Source organism: Scleropages formosus, chromosome 8 (assembly GCF_900964775.1).
Source record: "Scleropages formosus chromosome 8, fSclFor1.1, whole genome shotgun sequence".
Classification (NCBI taxonomy): Eukaryota; Metazoa; Chordata; class Actinopteri; order Osteoglossiformes; family Osteoglossidae; genus Scleropages; species Scleropages formosus.
This window is the reverse complement of record NC_041813.1, coordinates 21,696,957-21,712,035: the sequence shown is the minus strand read 5'-3', so window position 1 is coordinate 21,712,035 and position 15,079 is coordinate 21,696,957. Positions and strand designations below refer to the sequence as shown.

General features: G+C 45.5%; 1 protein-coding gene across 2 annotated transcripts in view; it reads right to left on the bottom strand.

Moving 5' to 3' along the window:
• The window catches only part of ascc3 (activating signal cointegrator 1 complex subunit 3), a 159,877-nt gene that overhangs the window by 38,799 nt on the left and 105,999 nt on the right, over positions 1 to 15,079 (bottom strand). For both annotated transcript variants that reach the window (XM_018757274.2, XM_018757275.2), the window contains exons 15-19: positions 3,825 to 4,016; positions 3,499 to 3,723; positions 1,807 to 1,926; positions 851 to 1,015; positions 194 to 280 (exon numbers count right to left, since the gene is read on the bottom strand). In XM_018757274.2, the coding sequence (XP_018612790.1) occupies positions 194 to 280; positions 851 to 1,015; positions 1,807 to 1,926; positions 3,499 to 3,723; positions 3,825 to 4,016 (789 nt within the window). The remainder of the gene's footprint in view (positions 1 to 193; positions 281 to 850; positions 1,016 to 1,806; positions 1,927 to 3,498; positions 3,724 to 3,824; positions 4,017 to 15,079) is intronic.

Here is a 15,079-nt window from a genome sequence, read left to right as displayed (position 1 = left end):
AGACAAGCCAATTGAATGAATGTAAATGTATGGGAAATAAGGTGAAAAACAAGGAAAGAGGAGAAATGGGAATGGAAAGAGGGGCCAGTGGAATCGGGAGCTCCTTTAGCAGATCAGACTGGGGTCGTCTCCCGGTGGTGGGACACACAGCACAACCGGAAGATGACACTGAAACAGGAACCGTGTGTCTCACCTTGACCTGCTCAAATTCTTCAGCTTTGGATACGATGCTCAGGATGTCTGCCTCGGTCTTCTGTGCGTTGAACAGCTCATTGAATGTCTTCACAGGGTGTGTGTGTGGGGTGGGAGTGAGAAGAAGCTGTCAGCCAGAGGGTCAGTGCTTGTCAAAAACACCCGAGACAGAGTCCCATGGTAAATTACTTATTCCCATTCTGCATCATCATAGAGATTTCTTTTACCATAGGCGACAAAACTGCAAGTATCACTGTAAAAGAAGAAACTAATGAATGTGATTCACTGAGGTAATTACCATGATCCAGGGACTGCTTAATAATGCTTTGTGGATTTGCCCCAGAACAAAGCAACACAATGACATGAGCAAACACCCATGCTAGTAGTGTCCCCCCAGTATTACCTGTAATAGCCCACTTCATTCCTGCTCCTGGTTTTATTTAATGGTGGAGGAGGCTTTCCTAACACACACAGATGACTGTAGGGCAACAGTGACACACAGAGTATTCCTCCACCAACAGTTCCAACAGAAGGGTGTCTACTTATAAACAGTGTAGGTTTTACACTATTTCAGCAACCGAGCACAACTGGAAAGTAAACGAAGACAGCCCTGAACGTGCCACTGGAGGGATGCGGGCGCGGCTCCGACATCCCGTACCTCAATGGTGTTGTATCGGATGTAGAAATGGCTGGCGGTGCGGCCCAGGTCCGTGGAGGAGAAATACCCGGTGCGCTCCTCGAAGCGGACCATGCGGGCCTTGTCCAGTTTGCGGCCCGCCTCCACAACCAGTTCCTGCCGGTACAGCTCCAGACCCGGGTCCATCTGAACACAGGGGAGCAAAGTGATACCTAAGGCTGGGAGGCATCTGAGTTTTGGCACGGTTAGAAAAAAAACTGCCACAGCTTTTGGCACACATGGGGAAACAGACACCTTGGCTGTTTTGTCATGCTTTGCATTTTTACTAACAGATTACAAGAGAATCATACATAAGTAGGTTAAACCACTTCAATGTATGTATTTCAACAAATACTCTGGGTCCACATGCCTCAGGTATACATTTTCAAAGAAAAATTGTATTCAAGCACTCGGTCTATTCTCAGTGTTTCTTTTCACCCAAACAGAGCTGGAATTTGGGACTGGATCACTTCAGCTCATTTCCATACCCAGGTTTCTGTTGTTCAAGAGATCAATAACAAGATGAAGATATTTATGGGATGAATGAGACAACAATGGGCATTAAACAGTAATGTGTGGATAGGCTCTGGAACACCGGTGACCCTGCATAAGACACTCAGTTGAAAATGAACAAAAAAAAATATTGCAGCAATTCTTTTTAATTTGTCATAACTTTTCCTGAGGTTTCTACAAACCCTGACTGATGAATAAATCAAACCTGCATTATGAAGCTTTTATTGAGTATGATAAAGTGGTTGGAGTTACAGACAGACTTCTAGTCCCACTTTAAGTGTTTAAGTCGAGGACCCAGTATACCTACAAACTCCTACAATACTAACTACATGGACACAGAGCAAGCGCAATAGTAGGACTTATGAACACACAACACCCCACGTGACCTTTACAACAGAGAGAGAGCTGCAGGCTGCGCTGGGTACCTGGTAGGTCTTGTGGTTGATGCCGTAGGCCAGTGGATTCATCCTCATGCGAACGTAAAGGTACGTGTAGCTCAGCCACTTCACAGCTTCCTCCACGTTGGTCACTGTCCCTAGCGCCACCTTCAGCAGAACAGACATTCATTCTTTGTTTGCATCTCCCTGAAGGCACAGCAGCGTCAGAAACATGTCCCAGCCTTATCCCGGTTCTGCCTTTACATGTTGCTTCAAGTGAGAACGTTCCTGTTTCTGGCAGCATGCACTTTGCATCACCACTAGAGGGTGGTCAAAAACCACAAAGCAACACAAACACTGTGGGGAACAGTAGCCGCCACTCTTGGTGACTAACAGGACACAGTTGGGCGAATGGCTTCAACGCGGATCTGCCAAAACATCATCTCTTGAGGCCCAGAAGCTTCCAGCGGCTGCCAGAAGCCTGGACCGCAAGGTGGAGTGAGGTCCTGTTTTTTGGCAGGCAACAGTGCTAAACAAAACTAAACATGCTCCAGTGCGCATGTTCACACTGGTTGTGACTCCTCTAAGGATACCTGTGAGAAAAGACTGCCTGTACAACTCTGTACAACACTGCCCCCTGTGCCTGCAACATGTAACTGCACCCACACTTCCCTCCACTTGGGCTGCTTGCGGTGAGCTTGCAAATTCTACTTGCATTCTGTCTGGCAGAAAAGGATCTAGGACCTGCAGTGTCTCTTCGGCCTCTCATTCAGCCCTCCTTTCACAAAGTGCCTGTCCCAGGAAGCTCAGGCACTGCAGACGGAATGTTCTAGAAAGACAGTGGAATCTCAAAGCCTTCTGCCCATGCTTCTAACCCTAACCTACCTGTGTGGACAGTGTGACATTCTTATGTATTTCTCACACGGATTCCTAAAACTGGAAACACGCCCCAGAAAAAATGTTTTGTGCTGCAACCCTTCTAAGTGCTGAAAGGGTGAGGTTTCGTAATTGCAGTTCCAAGTCCTGTACTGCCATCTAGTGATCAACACCAGCACCTAACGTGAGGGCCCACCTCTTCTTGCAGAGAAAGGCGCTCCACCCAAAACACACAGGCTCTCCAAGAGGACCTGACACTGCTCTCCTACAGAGCACTGATTAATCATCTCTAGTTCATGAAGGGCACGTGCTCATAAATCAGGTAATAATATGACACAGTTCTTGATGCGCTTGTGTTGGTTACAAATAGATTGCCCACATGGATGACTGACCACAATCTACAAGACGAAACTCACTTCACCTGTCTTATCTGTCAAGAGCCTGGGAGTAACAGTCGACTCAAGTTTCTACTTCTCGCAAGACATTGATGCCGTAACCAGATACATCCTGTAAAATATTTGCAGGATCTGCCTTTATCTCACGACATGTTCTATGCAGCTTGTGATCCATACATGCATTTCTGTTCACCCTGATTCGTACACCGCTTTGGAGAAAAGCATCTGTAAATGAATAAATTAATAAAAATTAATGGAAATGTGACTGGACAGCACATTTGCATTCCATTTCCAGCTGTCTACATTCGTATGTGGACAGCTGTGTCTTTCACTGCATACATGCAAAAGGCAATGGTTCAGTTTCATTGTGAAACCGTTCTATTAATTATGAATCTGAGTCAACATCTGCGGATCATCGCAGACTTTGCTTAGTGCAGCACACAACTGGCCAGCTCTGTCTCCACCCCACCTCGGCATTCAGGTTGTCGGCAAGGCTCTCCAGGAACTGGCTCTCGATGGGGTTCTGCTGGGTCAGCAGGGTGAGGTAGTGGCTCAGCTTGTCATGTGTGGTGATGATGGTGCCTTCGCCATACTTGTCAAACTGGGGGCGTCCAGCACGCCCAAAAATCTGCATCACATCCAGGATGCCCAGGTCCACCAGCGTGCCCCGCTTGGCATCGTAGATCTGGGTGCCCTACTCAAAGTAACAGTCAGAGACAGAGGCTGGTGAAGAGCCCTGGCAGAGAGAGCGGAGGCTATGAAACAACCTTGCAGTGCTGGCAAACAGACACACACCTTGATGATGACAGCGTGGGCAGGAAGGTTCACACCCCAGGCCAGCGTGGCAGTGCACACCAGGACCTTCAGGTAGCCGCGGGAAAACAGGTTCTCCATCAGGTTGCGGTCCTGGCGCAGCATCCCAGCATGATGGATCCCGAACCCGTCCGGGAACATCTCGCGCATCTGCTTGTTTCGGGACCTCTGGACCTGGGGTTACAAAGCAGAGAGTGTGCAGTGTCGATTGAAAACAACACACAGCTGTCTGTGGTATGTACTCAACACTAAGTATTGTGCACCCATTCCAGGTACAACAAGGTTTTACACTTTTTACACGTTTTAAACATTTGTACTGTGAAATCACCACATTAGGCAAAGCCCCATGTGACAGGGTCCAATAACCAATATTTCTTTTGGGGAAAAAACACAAGCTGGAAAGGTACATCACCTAATCAAAATATGAAAACGTTTACATTTAATACATTAATTTATATATATTCTATAGAAAAATACTAATTTTTATATTATGTTACACAAGTATTTTTTCATGCATGGCAACGACAACATATTGTTTTGTAATATGTGGTATAAACTCAACAGAAATTACAGAACAAACCCATACTAACAAAGGAGGAAAGCAGTTTTTTTTTTTTTTTTTTTACAGTCTCTTTTATAAGCTTTTAATTTAAGCTTTTTACTTATTGAGCTGTTACTTAACCCGTTGCTGGTTTCTGTCGTAAACTCTGAGGTTCTGATTTTAAAGTGCTTCACGACTGACGGTTCTGCGTTCCACCTTCTGAATTAAAAACACACCATGAGGAGCCATAAACACAACCTTAATTAAAGTGGTGCCGCACTTCTATTCTGCCTTGGTGTGTTTTACTCCCATCTATCGATTGGTATCGTAAACACAGATCGCGTCGATGTAGAAAGTAAAACATGAGTGCGGAAAAAAAGAGACTGCTACTACTAGGAGGCTCCTTTTCTGCCACAGGTGTGGAGCATGACGTGTGTTTTATCTGGTTAACCGCTCCCTTTCACTTGTTTCAAATAAGTGTTTCTGAACTTGGTGATGATTCCACAGTAGCCATCCAAGGTAATTGTGGTGTCTGAACTTCAAAAAATATATGTATATATTTACATTTATTTATTTAGCAGATGCTTCTTTCCAAAGCGACTTCCAATGAACTCTATGTCGTGTTATCAGCCCACACACCTTATTCACCGCGGTGACTTACACTACTAGATACACTACTTAACAGTGGGTTGTTCATCCATACATCAGTGGAACACACTCTCTCTGTCACTCATACACTATGGGGGAACCTGAACAGCAGGTCTTTAGATGTTGGGAGGAAACCAGAGCACCCAGAGGAAACCCACACAGACACGGGGAGAACATGCAAACTCCACACAGACTGAGCGGGGATCAAACCCACGTCCCCTCGCACCACCCAGGTGCTGTGAGACATCAGCACTACTCGCTGTGCCATCGTGCCGCTCCATATATATATATATATTTTTTTTATTTATAAACACACTCAGGACAGGAAACACATGGAAGCACAGAAGGGGAAGTAAATGTTTTAAAAACTGCACTTTCTTTTCATCCTTTTTATGCCCACGGAGGGACTTGTTTTCTCTAAAACCTACTGGTTAGAATAATCTAATACTGACAACTGGCCTTTTTTCCACTAATTTTTTATTACCCTCACTTATGATTGTTTCCTTCATCGAATTTCTGTGTACCAGTGTACAAAAAGGCCCGAAAGCCATGCAGTAAGTGCCTAATAATGCGACTGAATAGTTCTTTTTAAAAAGCTGTCAGAGGCTGGAATAGCACAGCAAAGGCCACTGCTGTTCTTACATCAACTCTTCCCCCAGTCAAATGGCAGTGTAATGGGGAGAAATGCCTTTGTACTCAATAATAAGCCTGCTGTACGAAAAAGCATATATATTTTTATCAACTGCTTCAGACAATTTGTGTTGTATGGGACAAGGATAAATGAGGTCTATGGATATTGCTAATTATGCTCTGCTAATAATTATTGCTGGGCTCAGTTATACTTCTCCAAAAGGAAATTAACTGTTCAGCAGTTAAGTGAAAAATTACAGTGGGAAGTGCCAATGAACCAGGTGAAGGTCATCTCAACACTCACAGGCATCCCCGGAAATCCTGCTATTAAATAATAATAATAATTCTGTGTACTGTACATCACTCATTTCGCCTTGTTACTTTAACGGCAAACCAAAGCTCTTGGCAGGGTTGCATAAACTTCAGATCTGTGAAACCACGATGCCGCAACGCCTACGAAGCACCGTGTGAAAGCGTGAAAAGTCAAGTGCCTTTCCATGGGGGAAAGGAAAACACACACACTCGTTTGGGCCCACAAGCAGAGAGGTGTTTTGTATCTACAGAACTAAGCAAAGCGACACTTTAGTTCTCAGAGACGATGCACAGTACTTACTTTATTCCTTTATCTGACAATTGTCTCCACTGGCAGTATGACATTATTTAAAGCGATTTACCCATTTAATACAGCTGGAGAATTTTTATCAATCCAGGGAAAATACCTTCATCAATGGCATTACAGCAGGAGGTGTGATTCAAACCTGGGGCTCGTGAGTCCAAAGGTGGCACCGCTAACCACGACGCCACCTCCTGCCTCATCCTCCCTGCCTGGGTCTCAGTTGACAGGGCAACTGCTTGATGTTTAAATCCAAACGCGTGTCATGTTTTCATCGTATCAGCCACACTGTTGGACGGGGTAATTCAGAGGTGAAACTTTTCTGCACGGCGCCGACACAGAGCACATGGGAACACAGACAGCAGAAGTAACGCTGACAGCAGGGGGCAGCCTGTCCTGCTCGGCAAAGGGGGTTTGTGTCGGCGTTCACACACCCTGATCCGCTCGCACCGCTGCCTGTTCACAGGGGAACGAGAGGGATGCGGGTTTTGGCTCGAACCACAGTCTCTCTAATTACAAACAGTGCCCCAACATACACCACCATTAGTATTCGTACCACCCTTTCGAACACGGAATACACCACAATATTATCCTACATGCAGTACGGGTCACAGCAACATCTCTAAACCCAGTTGCTTTTCGAACAAACACCCTCACCTTGTAAACCTACAGTCTAGAACACCAGCAGGTCCAGCAGAACACAAAACCGGCAATCACCTGGTCGAGAGCCTGCATGAACGAAGCCCATATGGGGACAGCATGACAGGAATGATGCTCAAGTTTGGAAGGAGGATGTCTAATGTGAGGGTCACACCGGCTCATTAACATAATCCTCTTAATTACTGCCACAAGGAATTTGCTCGTAGTGTAAAAGGGGGATGGGCTCCTGAAACCTGTGTCTGCTGCTGCTCACTCACCGCTCCGTGACTGGAATAGCACTGCACTAATTTCCTAAAAAGATGCTGTAATTCAGCACTTTCTTACAATTTTATCAGTTTTACTGCTTTTTATGTAGTTGGGTGCTGAAGATTAAGTGCCTTGCTAAAACTGTACCCCTTTGGGGATTTGAATATGTAACCTAAACCCCGATCCAGTTCCATTATCACAGTATGACCAGCTTTACCTCACTGAGTAACGGTTCCTACACTGGCACAGTAACCAAGTAATATAAAACCCTAAGCACTTTTGTTCTTTACTTTGTTCTATCTTAAATAAAAGACCTTGCTAATCCATAACAATGTGTGTGTCTTACGTTGCACTTCGAATACCACCCCCTGTTGTAATACCCTTTATCAAGGTACTTACCCTGAATTGATAAAATGAAAAAAACTACCTTGTAGTATGATTGAGTAAATCAGTGTAAGGAGCTAAATAAATAAATATAAATACAATTCCTCCACCTGAGAGGATCACACTTGCATGCCCACAAAAGACCACAGGCACAAACACCCTATTCAAACACACCCCAGAAGCCCCATCGCAGCACACCCACGCACAGCTTGGGAGTGGGTTGCGGGGAAAAGGGCGATTGAAATGCATGTGGTGCAGCGCTGCGGTGGGGGAGGTCGCAACCTGCCCAGGCAATAATCACCACCCCGTTAGATAGTTTGATTTCTCCCTCTCCGTCCAAATAGAGGTCAATGGGCGTCAAGGCTGCAGCTCTATCATGAAAAAGACCATTAGAGGAGCGTCTGCCGGACCCCCCCACCCCACCCCACACGCCTGATTCATTCTAGAACACCAATATAGACGACGTCTACGGGCACGTGCAAAGCAGCCAGCGCTGGTTAGCGTCATGACGTTCACAGATCCCTTCCCAAAGGCCAAACCCCTAAAAGAATGGAGTATCATGGTGCATTCTCCTGGGAAAAGCCAAAAGACATCAAGCTTGCCGCTTCTTGGGTCTATCAGAGGATTATTAAATGGTGACCTGTGTTGTTGAAGGGTGTCTGTGTGAGCCTAAACACACACTGTTTAATACAATGGACAGCATGTCACAGGTGAAAGAAGCGATCAAGGAGAGGAGAGCTGACCAAAGGCAATTTGACCTTTCACACTTTGTCAACGCAGCACGAATAATCCGCATGGCTCTGACTTCCGCCCAGCATTCTCTTGACCTCGATCCCAATATCACATGGCACAACAGAACTGATCGTGGTTGTGCGCTGTCACCAGGACTGGTGATGTAATGCTGTCTTCAGTCTCCCAGCGGTCCTCAGGTAGAGCATACCCGTGACAAGAGTCAGGTTCACAGCATCTCCTGGCCCAACACACAGGCTGTATGTATGAGCGACATCATCACCCTTGCCCCAGGGATGCAGGTGTCCCACCACAGCCTCTAGAGAAGTGGCCAGGCATGGAGCCACACTGCTGTCCCTCCAGTTCCACTCATCTGCACCTTGTTCACGAAGGGTGAAGAACATATCCTGTATGTACGTGTCACCTTCCTCAGTTTACCAGAGTACAAACTGAGAGAAGGGTTCACGGCAGACAGAAGGAACTAGAGATGGAACTATATGTTGGTTTTATGATATAATATCTCCACCAGAAAGCATATGTTTTTGCTGAACGTTTTGTTATGCGTGGAATGGACGAAGATGCTGGATGTCTGGATCAGTGTTTGTACTGTTTGGTGTGCTGCATGCGTGTAAACTGCTTGAACACACACGCGTGGACAGACCCTGTGCTCGCTGAGCTTCAGGATAGTGCCATGCCTTTGTCTGGTTTTCAAGGGTTGGAGGAGCTCCATAATGAGTTCTGCCCTCCTGTCTCCTAACAAGCTGCCTCCTCCAGAGCGCTCGGTTCTGCGGTGAGCGTCTCTCCGCACTGGGAATGTGTTGATCGGCTAATTAAGCCTGTTAGGCCTGGACTTGGGCTGTGGACGGCTGTCAGAGAGGGCTCTCCTCCGTACGCTTCTACGCAAGAGAGCTGTTTTCAAACCATTCCCGCTGTCTTGCTGCCTACCTCTGTCTGTGTGTGTGTATGTGTGTGTGCTGTACCACAGATCTGGTGTGTTTGGCAGCAAGTGCAAGCTGCCTTGGCTGACACTTGTGTGAAATCAAAGTGTACCGATACAAAGCAGCACTCCGGTACCCTTCATCACGGGTTTGTGAGACTGTGTACGTGTGCTCACGAAAGTGTGTGACTAACGAGCGTTAAGTGCACACCAGCCCTAAATGTGCAAGGGGCTGAAAGTGTATCTACGCATGGATGTGGACTCCATTAGTGTAAAAAAGATGGATCTGCACTTTTTTTTATATGTACTGCGTTTTTCCACTGATCACGGTTGCTATGACAATTGGACAGGGATCATCAGCATCATTCCGCATGCTGCAAGACAACTCCTTAGTCTCTTCAGCTAGTTCCCAGAATGTACCGTCTTCTCTCATTCCATGAGGAGTATATACACACACAAACTTTGGCAAAGCTAACACACATACACACAGAAGAAACAAACACCATTTATCAGTTACTACAGCTATGATAAGGGGTCCCCACTGCATGAAGTCCTGTATGGAGCTCAACTGATGAGACCACACTGCTTGGCAGTGACCTTTAACCTTAGGAGCAGGTTTAGAAACGATATGAAACATTCACTATTGAACTCATTAAACGCACTACAGCTGTAAGATGAGAAAAGACATTAACTTCCCTTCTCGTCTCCTCATCTCCAGGCTCCTAGTTTCAATCTTATTATACTTACGTTTACATTATTCATTTAGCAGATGCTTTTTTCCAAAGTGATGAGTAAATCAGAGTAAACAGAAGTGCATTCCTCCAAAAGATTAAGAGTCTCAGATACAGACACACGACTGTCAGAGTCAGTTTGTTGTCTAATACTACCAGTTTTTGCTGGTGCATTTAGAAGAGAGACTGATATGAAAAGGGTGATTATGACAGATGACGTGATGCAAATGTACAGACCCACTGGGAGATCGGAAGAGAAGTGGGTCTAAAAGACATCCACATTGGAGCTAAAACCGAGAACCTAGTGACTTTAAAATTTGGACCACCAATTTGTCAGATGTGGAGGGGCGAATTACCCTTCTTAACACCAAAAATGCAGCAGGACTTTCCAGACCTGTGTATTCTCGAGTCTTCTTCTGCACTCTGTGTGTGTGTGTGTGTGTGTGTGTACGCGTGCACATGTGTATGGACCAAGGCCTAATTGAAATGCCAAAGATAAGGTTTGCTTTGTGGTGTCGCGGTGCATTAGGTCGGCTCGGCTCGGGCAGAATGCGAAGCGAGCGGCCGACAGCACTCCTCTATTTAAGGTGGCAGCGCATGGCGGCTGTGATCAGGCCAGATTAGGCCAAGCGGCTGTGTGATGATCGCCTTCGTTCGCTCCGACTGCTAATGTGCCAGCCGGCCGAGCCGCCAACGGTGCCTTAAACAAAGTTGACAACAGGGCCTGCAGCCATCACAGTGCTGCACGCAGCTCCTGCGTGTGATCTTCCCTTTGTGTCTACGTGTGCGATTCAGTCTACATGTAAGAGTTTAGCGCGCGTGTGTCAGCACGTATTTCTGTGTTTATGTATTGCACATATATGTGTGTGTTTCTCTGAACCTCTCCTTTCGGAATTGGTTTAAGTGCACGCCTGTGTGTCTGTGCTGCTACATCTCTATGAATGTGATCTGCATATCAATTGTGATTGCATGGCTTCCTAAAGTTTGCTCAAACAGACCTGTGTTTACTCTCCAAATCAACTGTCTTAATATTTAGATTAAAAACCTTGAGCTCCCTGCTCCAATCATTCTTTGATATCCCATAATCCACCTCAGCACAGCCAGAAATGTGAAAATGGAAAAGGATTTCATTATCTCAGCGGTGGTGGTGGTGGTGGGGAGGGGTGCAATTTCCATAATTCACCTGTTTACGAGCTACACACACCTTGTAGCTATTTGATCATGAATCCCCTTCTGGAAAACTGACATATTCAAGGTGCCACACCTCTGCCAGAGTGGCAGGATCCATGACACAAGAGCCACACCCCTAACAGATCGGCCACACCTAGAGAGCTGTGGAAAAAATATTTAGCCCCTTTCAAATGTTCTCCGTTTTTCCATTTTTTGATGTTCAGTTCTTTTTGCCAGTTCTACTAGTATATGAACAGAGTCTGAGAAGGAAAATGTGACACCAGTAATAGTCTTATGGCATTTTGCTTGGCTCATATCATAATAAAATGTGCAGTCATAGGTGTAAAAAGTGATCATCCCTTTACAGTCAGTAACTGGTTGTGTCAGTTTTAGCTGCAATGACTGCAACTCAACACTTTCCGCAGCTGTTAACCAGGGTCTCACATCCCTATGGACTAATTTCGGTCCACTCCATGCAGAACTACTTCCAAAATTAATGGGTCCTGATACAACATCTCAACCAGTTTTAGGTCAGGACTCTTGCCAGGCCCTTCCATAACTTTAATTTTGATTTTTTTTTTTTGCCATTCTTATGCTGACTTGCTTTTATGTTTGGGATCATTACCTCGCTGCATGACCCGCCTGTGGTTCAGCTTCAACTCACAAACCAATGATCTGACATTCTCCTTTAGTATTTTCTGACACAGAAAGGAATTCATGGCTCCTTCAAGTGATAACAAGGCACTCAGGTCCTGTGGCAGCAAAACATCCGAAGACCATCACACTGCCACCAACTGCAGTTTTTTACTCTGAAACCCCATGTTCAGATTTTGCCAGATATAAAGTGGACGAAGTGATGAAAAAAGTTCTACTTCTCATTCATCAGGCCACAGAACATTCTTCCAGAAATCTTGAAAATTCTTGGCAAACTATAGATGGTTTTCATGTTCTTTTTAGTGAGCAATAGCTTCTGCCTTCCTATTGTCCAACGTGCCCCTACTTTTGCACCGTGTCTTTCTTTTTGTGAAAGCATGAACACAAAGTTAAACTGAAGAAAGAGAGGCCTGCAGTTTCCTGGATGTTGTTTTTATGGATTTTCTTGAGATTGTTCATTTTACACCATTCCGGTGAACAGATTTTGCCAGGATGCCCACTGCTGGATGAATTCACTACTTCATTCTCCATTGCTCTGACCATGGTTTCACTGAGGTTCAGAGTCTTAGAAATTGCTGTGTAATCTTTTACAGACCTCTGAAAGCCATCAGAACTTACCTTAAAGGATGGCATAATGTGCCTCTGTGAATCCCAGTTCTGCCGACTTTGCTTTTGCAGGCAAAGGTTGAAAAACAGTTGAAAATTATACTGGACAGGTCCGACTGTCTGACAGCTGACTGTAATAACCTCCTTAATTAGGTTGATTAAACTTAAGGGGAAATTATTTTTTGCACAACAGTGAGCCACACCTACCACTCAACTACCACAATTCTACCAGAACAGCAAGATCTACCACACAACTGTCATACCTCCACTAATGAAGCTACACGTTCTAATGTAATTCTGCCGCACTTGCCTCCCAACCAATTTTTGTATGGAAAAATCAGGAATGTCCTCAGAGAGTGAGAGAGAGCAACACAGTCAATCATTTCATTTTCTAAACTGAAAACAAAAGTATTACCAGTTTAATTTCACCAACTGTCAAATATTCTCCTATAAGTTTTGTTAGTCAAGGTCCTCATAGAAACATGCACCGATACACACTTTTTCATGCAGCACGTGTACACACACTCAATACCCTCCTGGATGACCAATTCTTCCCATCGATTCCCTGCTGGGTTGATACATCACTGGAACCTCAGGCTCCCTGTGGGCAGGAGAAAACTGATCCCACCCCCAACCAAGGAACCCACCAGCAAATTCCAAACTTGAATTCGTGAGGCTCACCCCATGTGTTCACTCTGGGATCACAAGCAGCAGCAGCTCCAATACCTAAAATCCCCTACCTAGTCTGAGTCTTGAGCGCAGGCAGGGAGTTCAGGCTGGGAGAATGTAATGTGCCACCGTCTTTGAGAGCAACGCACACTGGTCATCTTTTACTGTAATTCCATTTGACAGGCGCTCATTCAGTCAGAACTCCCATGAGCAGCAGCAGTTGGATGAAAAAAAACTGTTTACACACATCGGAAAAGCTCAAGAAAACTACCAGATGGTGTTGTTTTAAGGTGTAGTTGTAGCATTGTTTTCTTCAATGTAAGTTTTTTAAATATAAATCCATCTTTTGCATTACTGCTGTTGCATTATTCAGCTGCTCAGCAGACATGTTTATCCAAAGTGACTTCCAGAGCTTACATTTTCAGCGCGCATCTGTTTATGTAACTGGAGCTTTTGGTTAAGTACAGTACTTAGCTCCCTCTATGATTCGCAGGGGGGGCTCCTGTTTTGCCTTCCACCTTCTCAACCACCAAACTCACCTCCGTTCTCCTCAAGCTCCACGGCTGAGTCCCCACCGTTAAAATCTGCCACCTACAACTCAAGTGCTCCCCAGTAAACCACAGCACAATCTACACTGTCAGGGACTTTATATGTGTTTCTTTCATTTCTATGGGCTGTCTGATCAGCGGCTCCATAAAGCGGATATATAAATAAACAGGTAAAATGGACACTGAACAGATAAGAAAAATTCCAGCATCAAAGTGTTGTCCTGAGCAATTATTTCTCCATGATACAAAAGCATATAAATTATTCTCATTTGCAGGAGCTTAAGACAACAGCAAATCCCTGCTGTCTGGAGCAAGGCTGAACGTCCTGAGAATAAAAAACTCCTTGTGGCGACAAAGGACCTGCAACGTTCAGGGAGCATCAGAGTGCTGCGCACAGCCCTTGGGCGTCTTTGGACGAACACAGTCACGCCGCACACATATCCATAATAAATCTCCTTATTACTGGAGAGGCATCCCAGGGGTACTCAAAGGGCTTTTATTTCCCCACTTAGAGGCTTTGACAGCAGGTGTTTACCAGTCGCACATTTCTATTTGTGTGTGGTGGGTGTTTGTGAGAGAGAGAGCGAGAGAGAGAGACAAAAGGAAAGAGATTACACAGATATTCTGGGTATGTCGGACAGGACGAGTCCAAGGGCTACAATTTAGGGCTCTTTCTTCACATTTTGAAATTCAGTTTATTATCAGTTTAAAAGCTTACAGCAGTGTGCACTGATTGGACAATCAGGCTCGTTGCTCTGGCACGACTCCTTTGTCATAGGAAAGCGACTAGCAGAGGAAGACCTCAGGTAAACGTACAGACAATGCTCAGGACAGTGCCAAGAGGCGGAGTTTGTAAGAAACCAGGGCGCTATGAAGGCAACATGAGGACGTGACCCTCCCCCTATCTGGGGGCTGATGGTCACTGGGGAAGACCAGTGCAAACTGCACTTGACATTTCCTAGGCTCTTGGTCTTCCCCTGTGTGCCATATGGGGCTCTCTGTTGCTCAAATGAAGAGCACGAAGAATGCAGCCATTAGCACAGCCAACATATGCAGAACATATCATATGGTAAATCATACGGTAAAGCACCGTAGCCCTGCCTGAGTTTTCTTCGGGTGCTGTCTGTGCAATGGTGCTTTTAACGCGTGCTTCGCACACAAACGAAAAGCTGGAAATATAAATTTGAATTAGAGATATTTTTATTGAGGAGGCACTTGAAGTGATTTAGGATGTTGAAGGGGGAACCTCAATTAGAAAGAGCGACGAAATGCTGCCCCGAGCAAAGCAGTGGCATCAATCCATCAATCATGGGGCCGCAGTTGAGCGGCCTACATGGTGCAATTCCGAATCCTCGGCACTAGATGTCTCTTTGTGTCCACTGCAACTCCCCGCGCAGCAAAAATTCCGATCGGCAGGAGATCGTGCTGCCCGCGGATGGCCTCCTGCTGAAATGCTGGAATGCAAATGAAA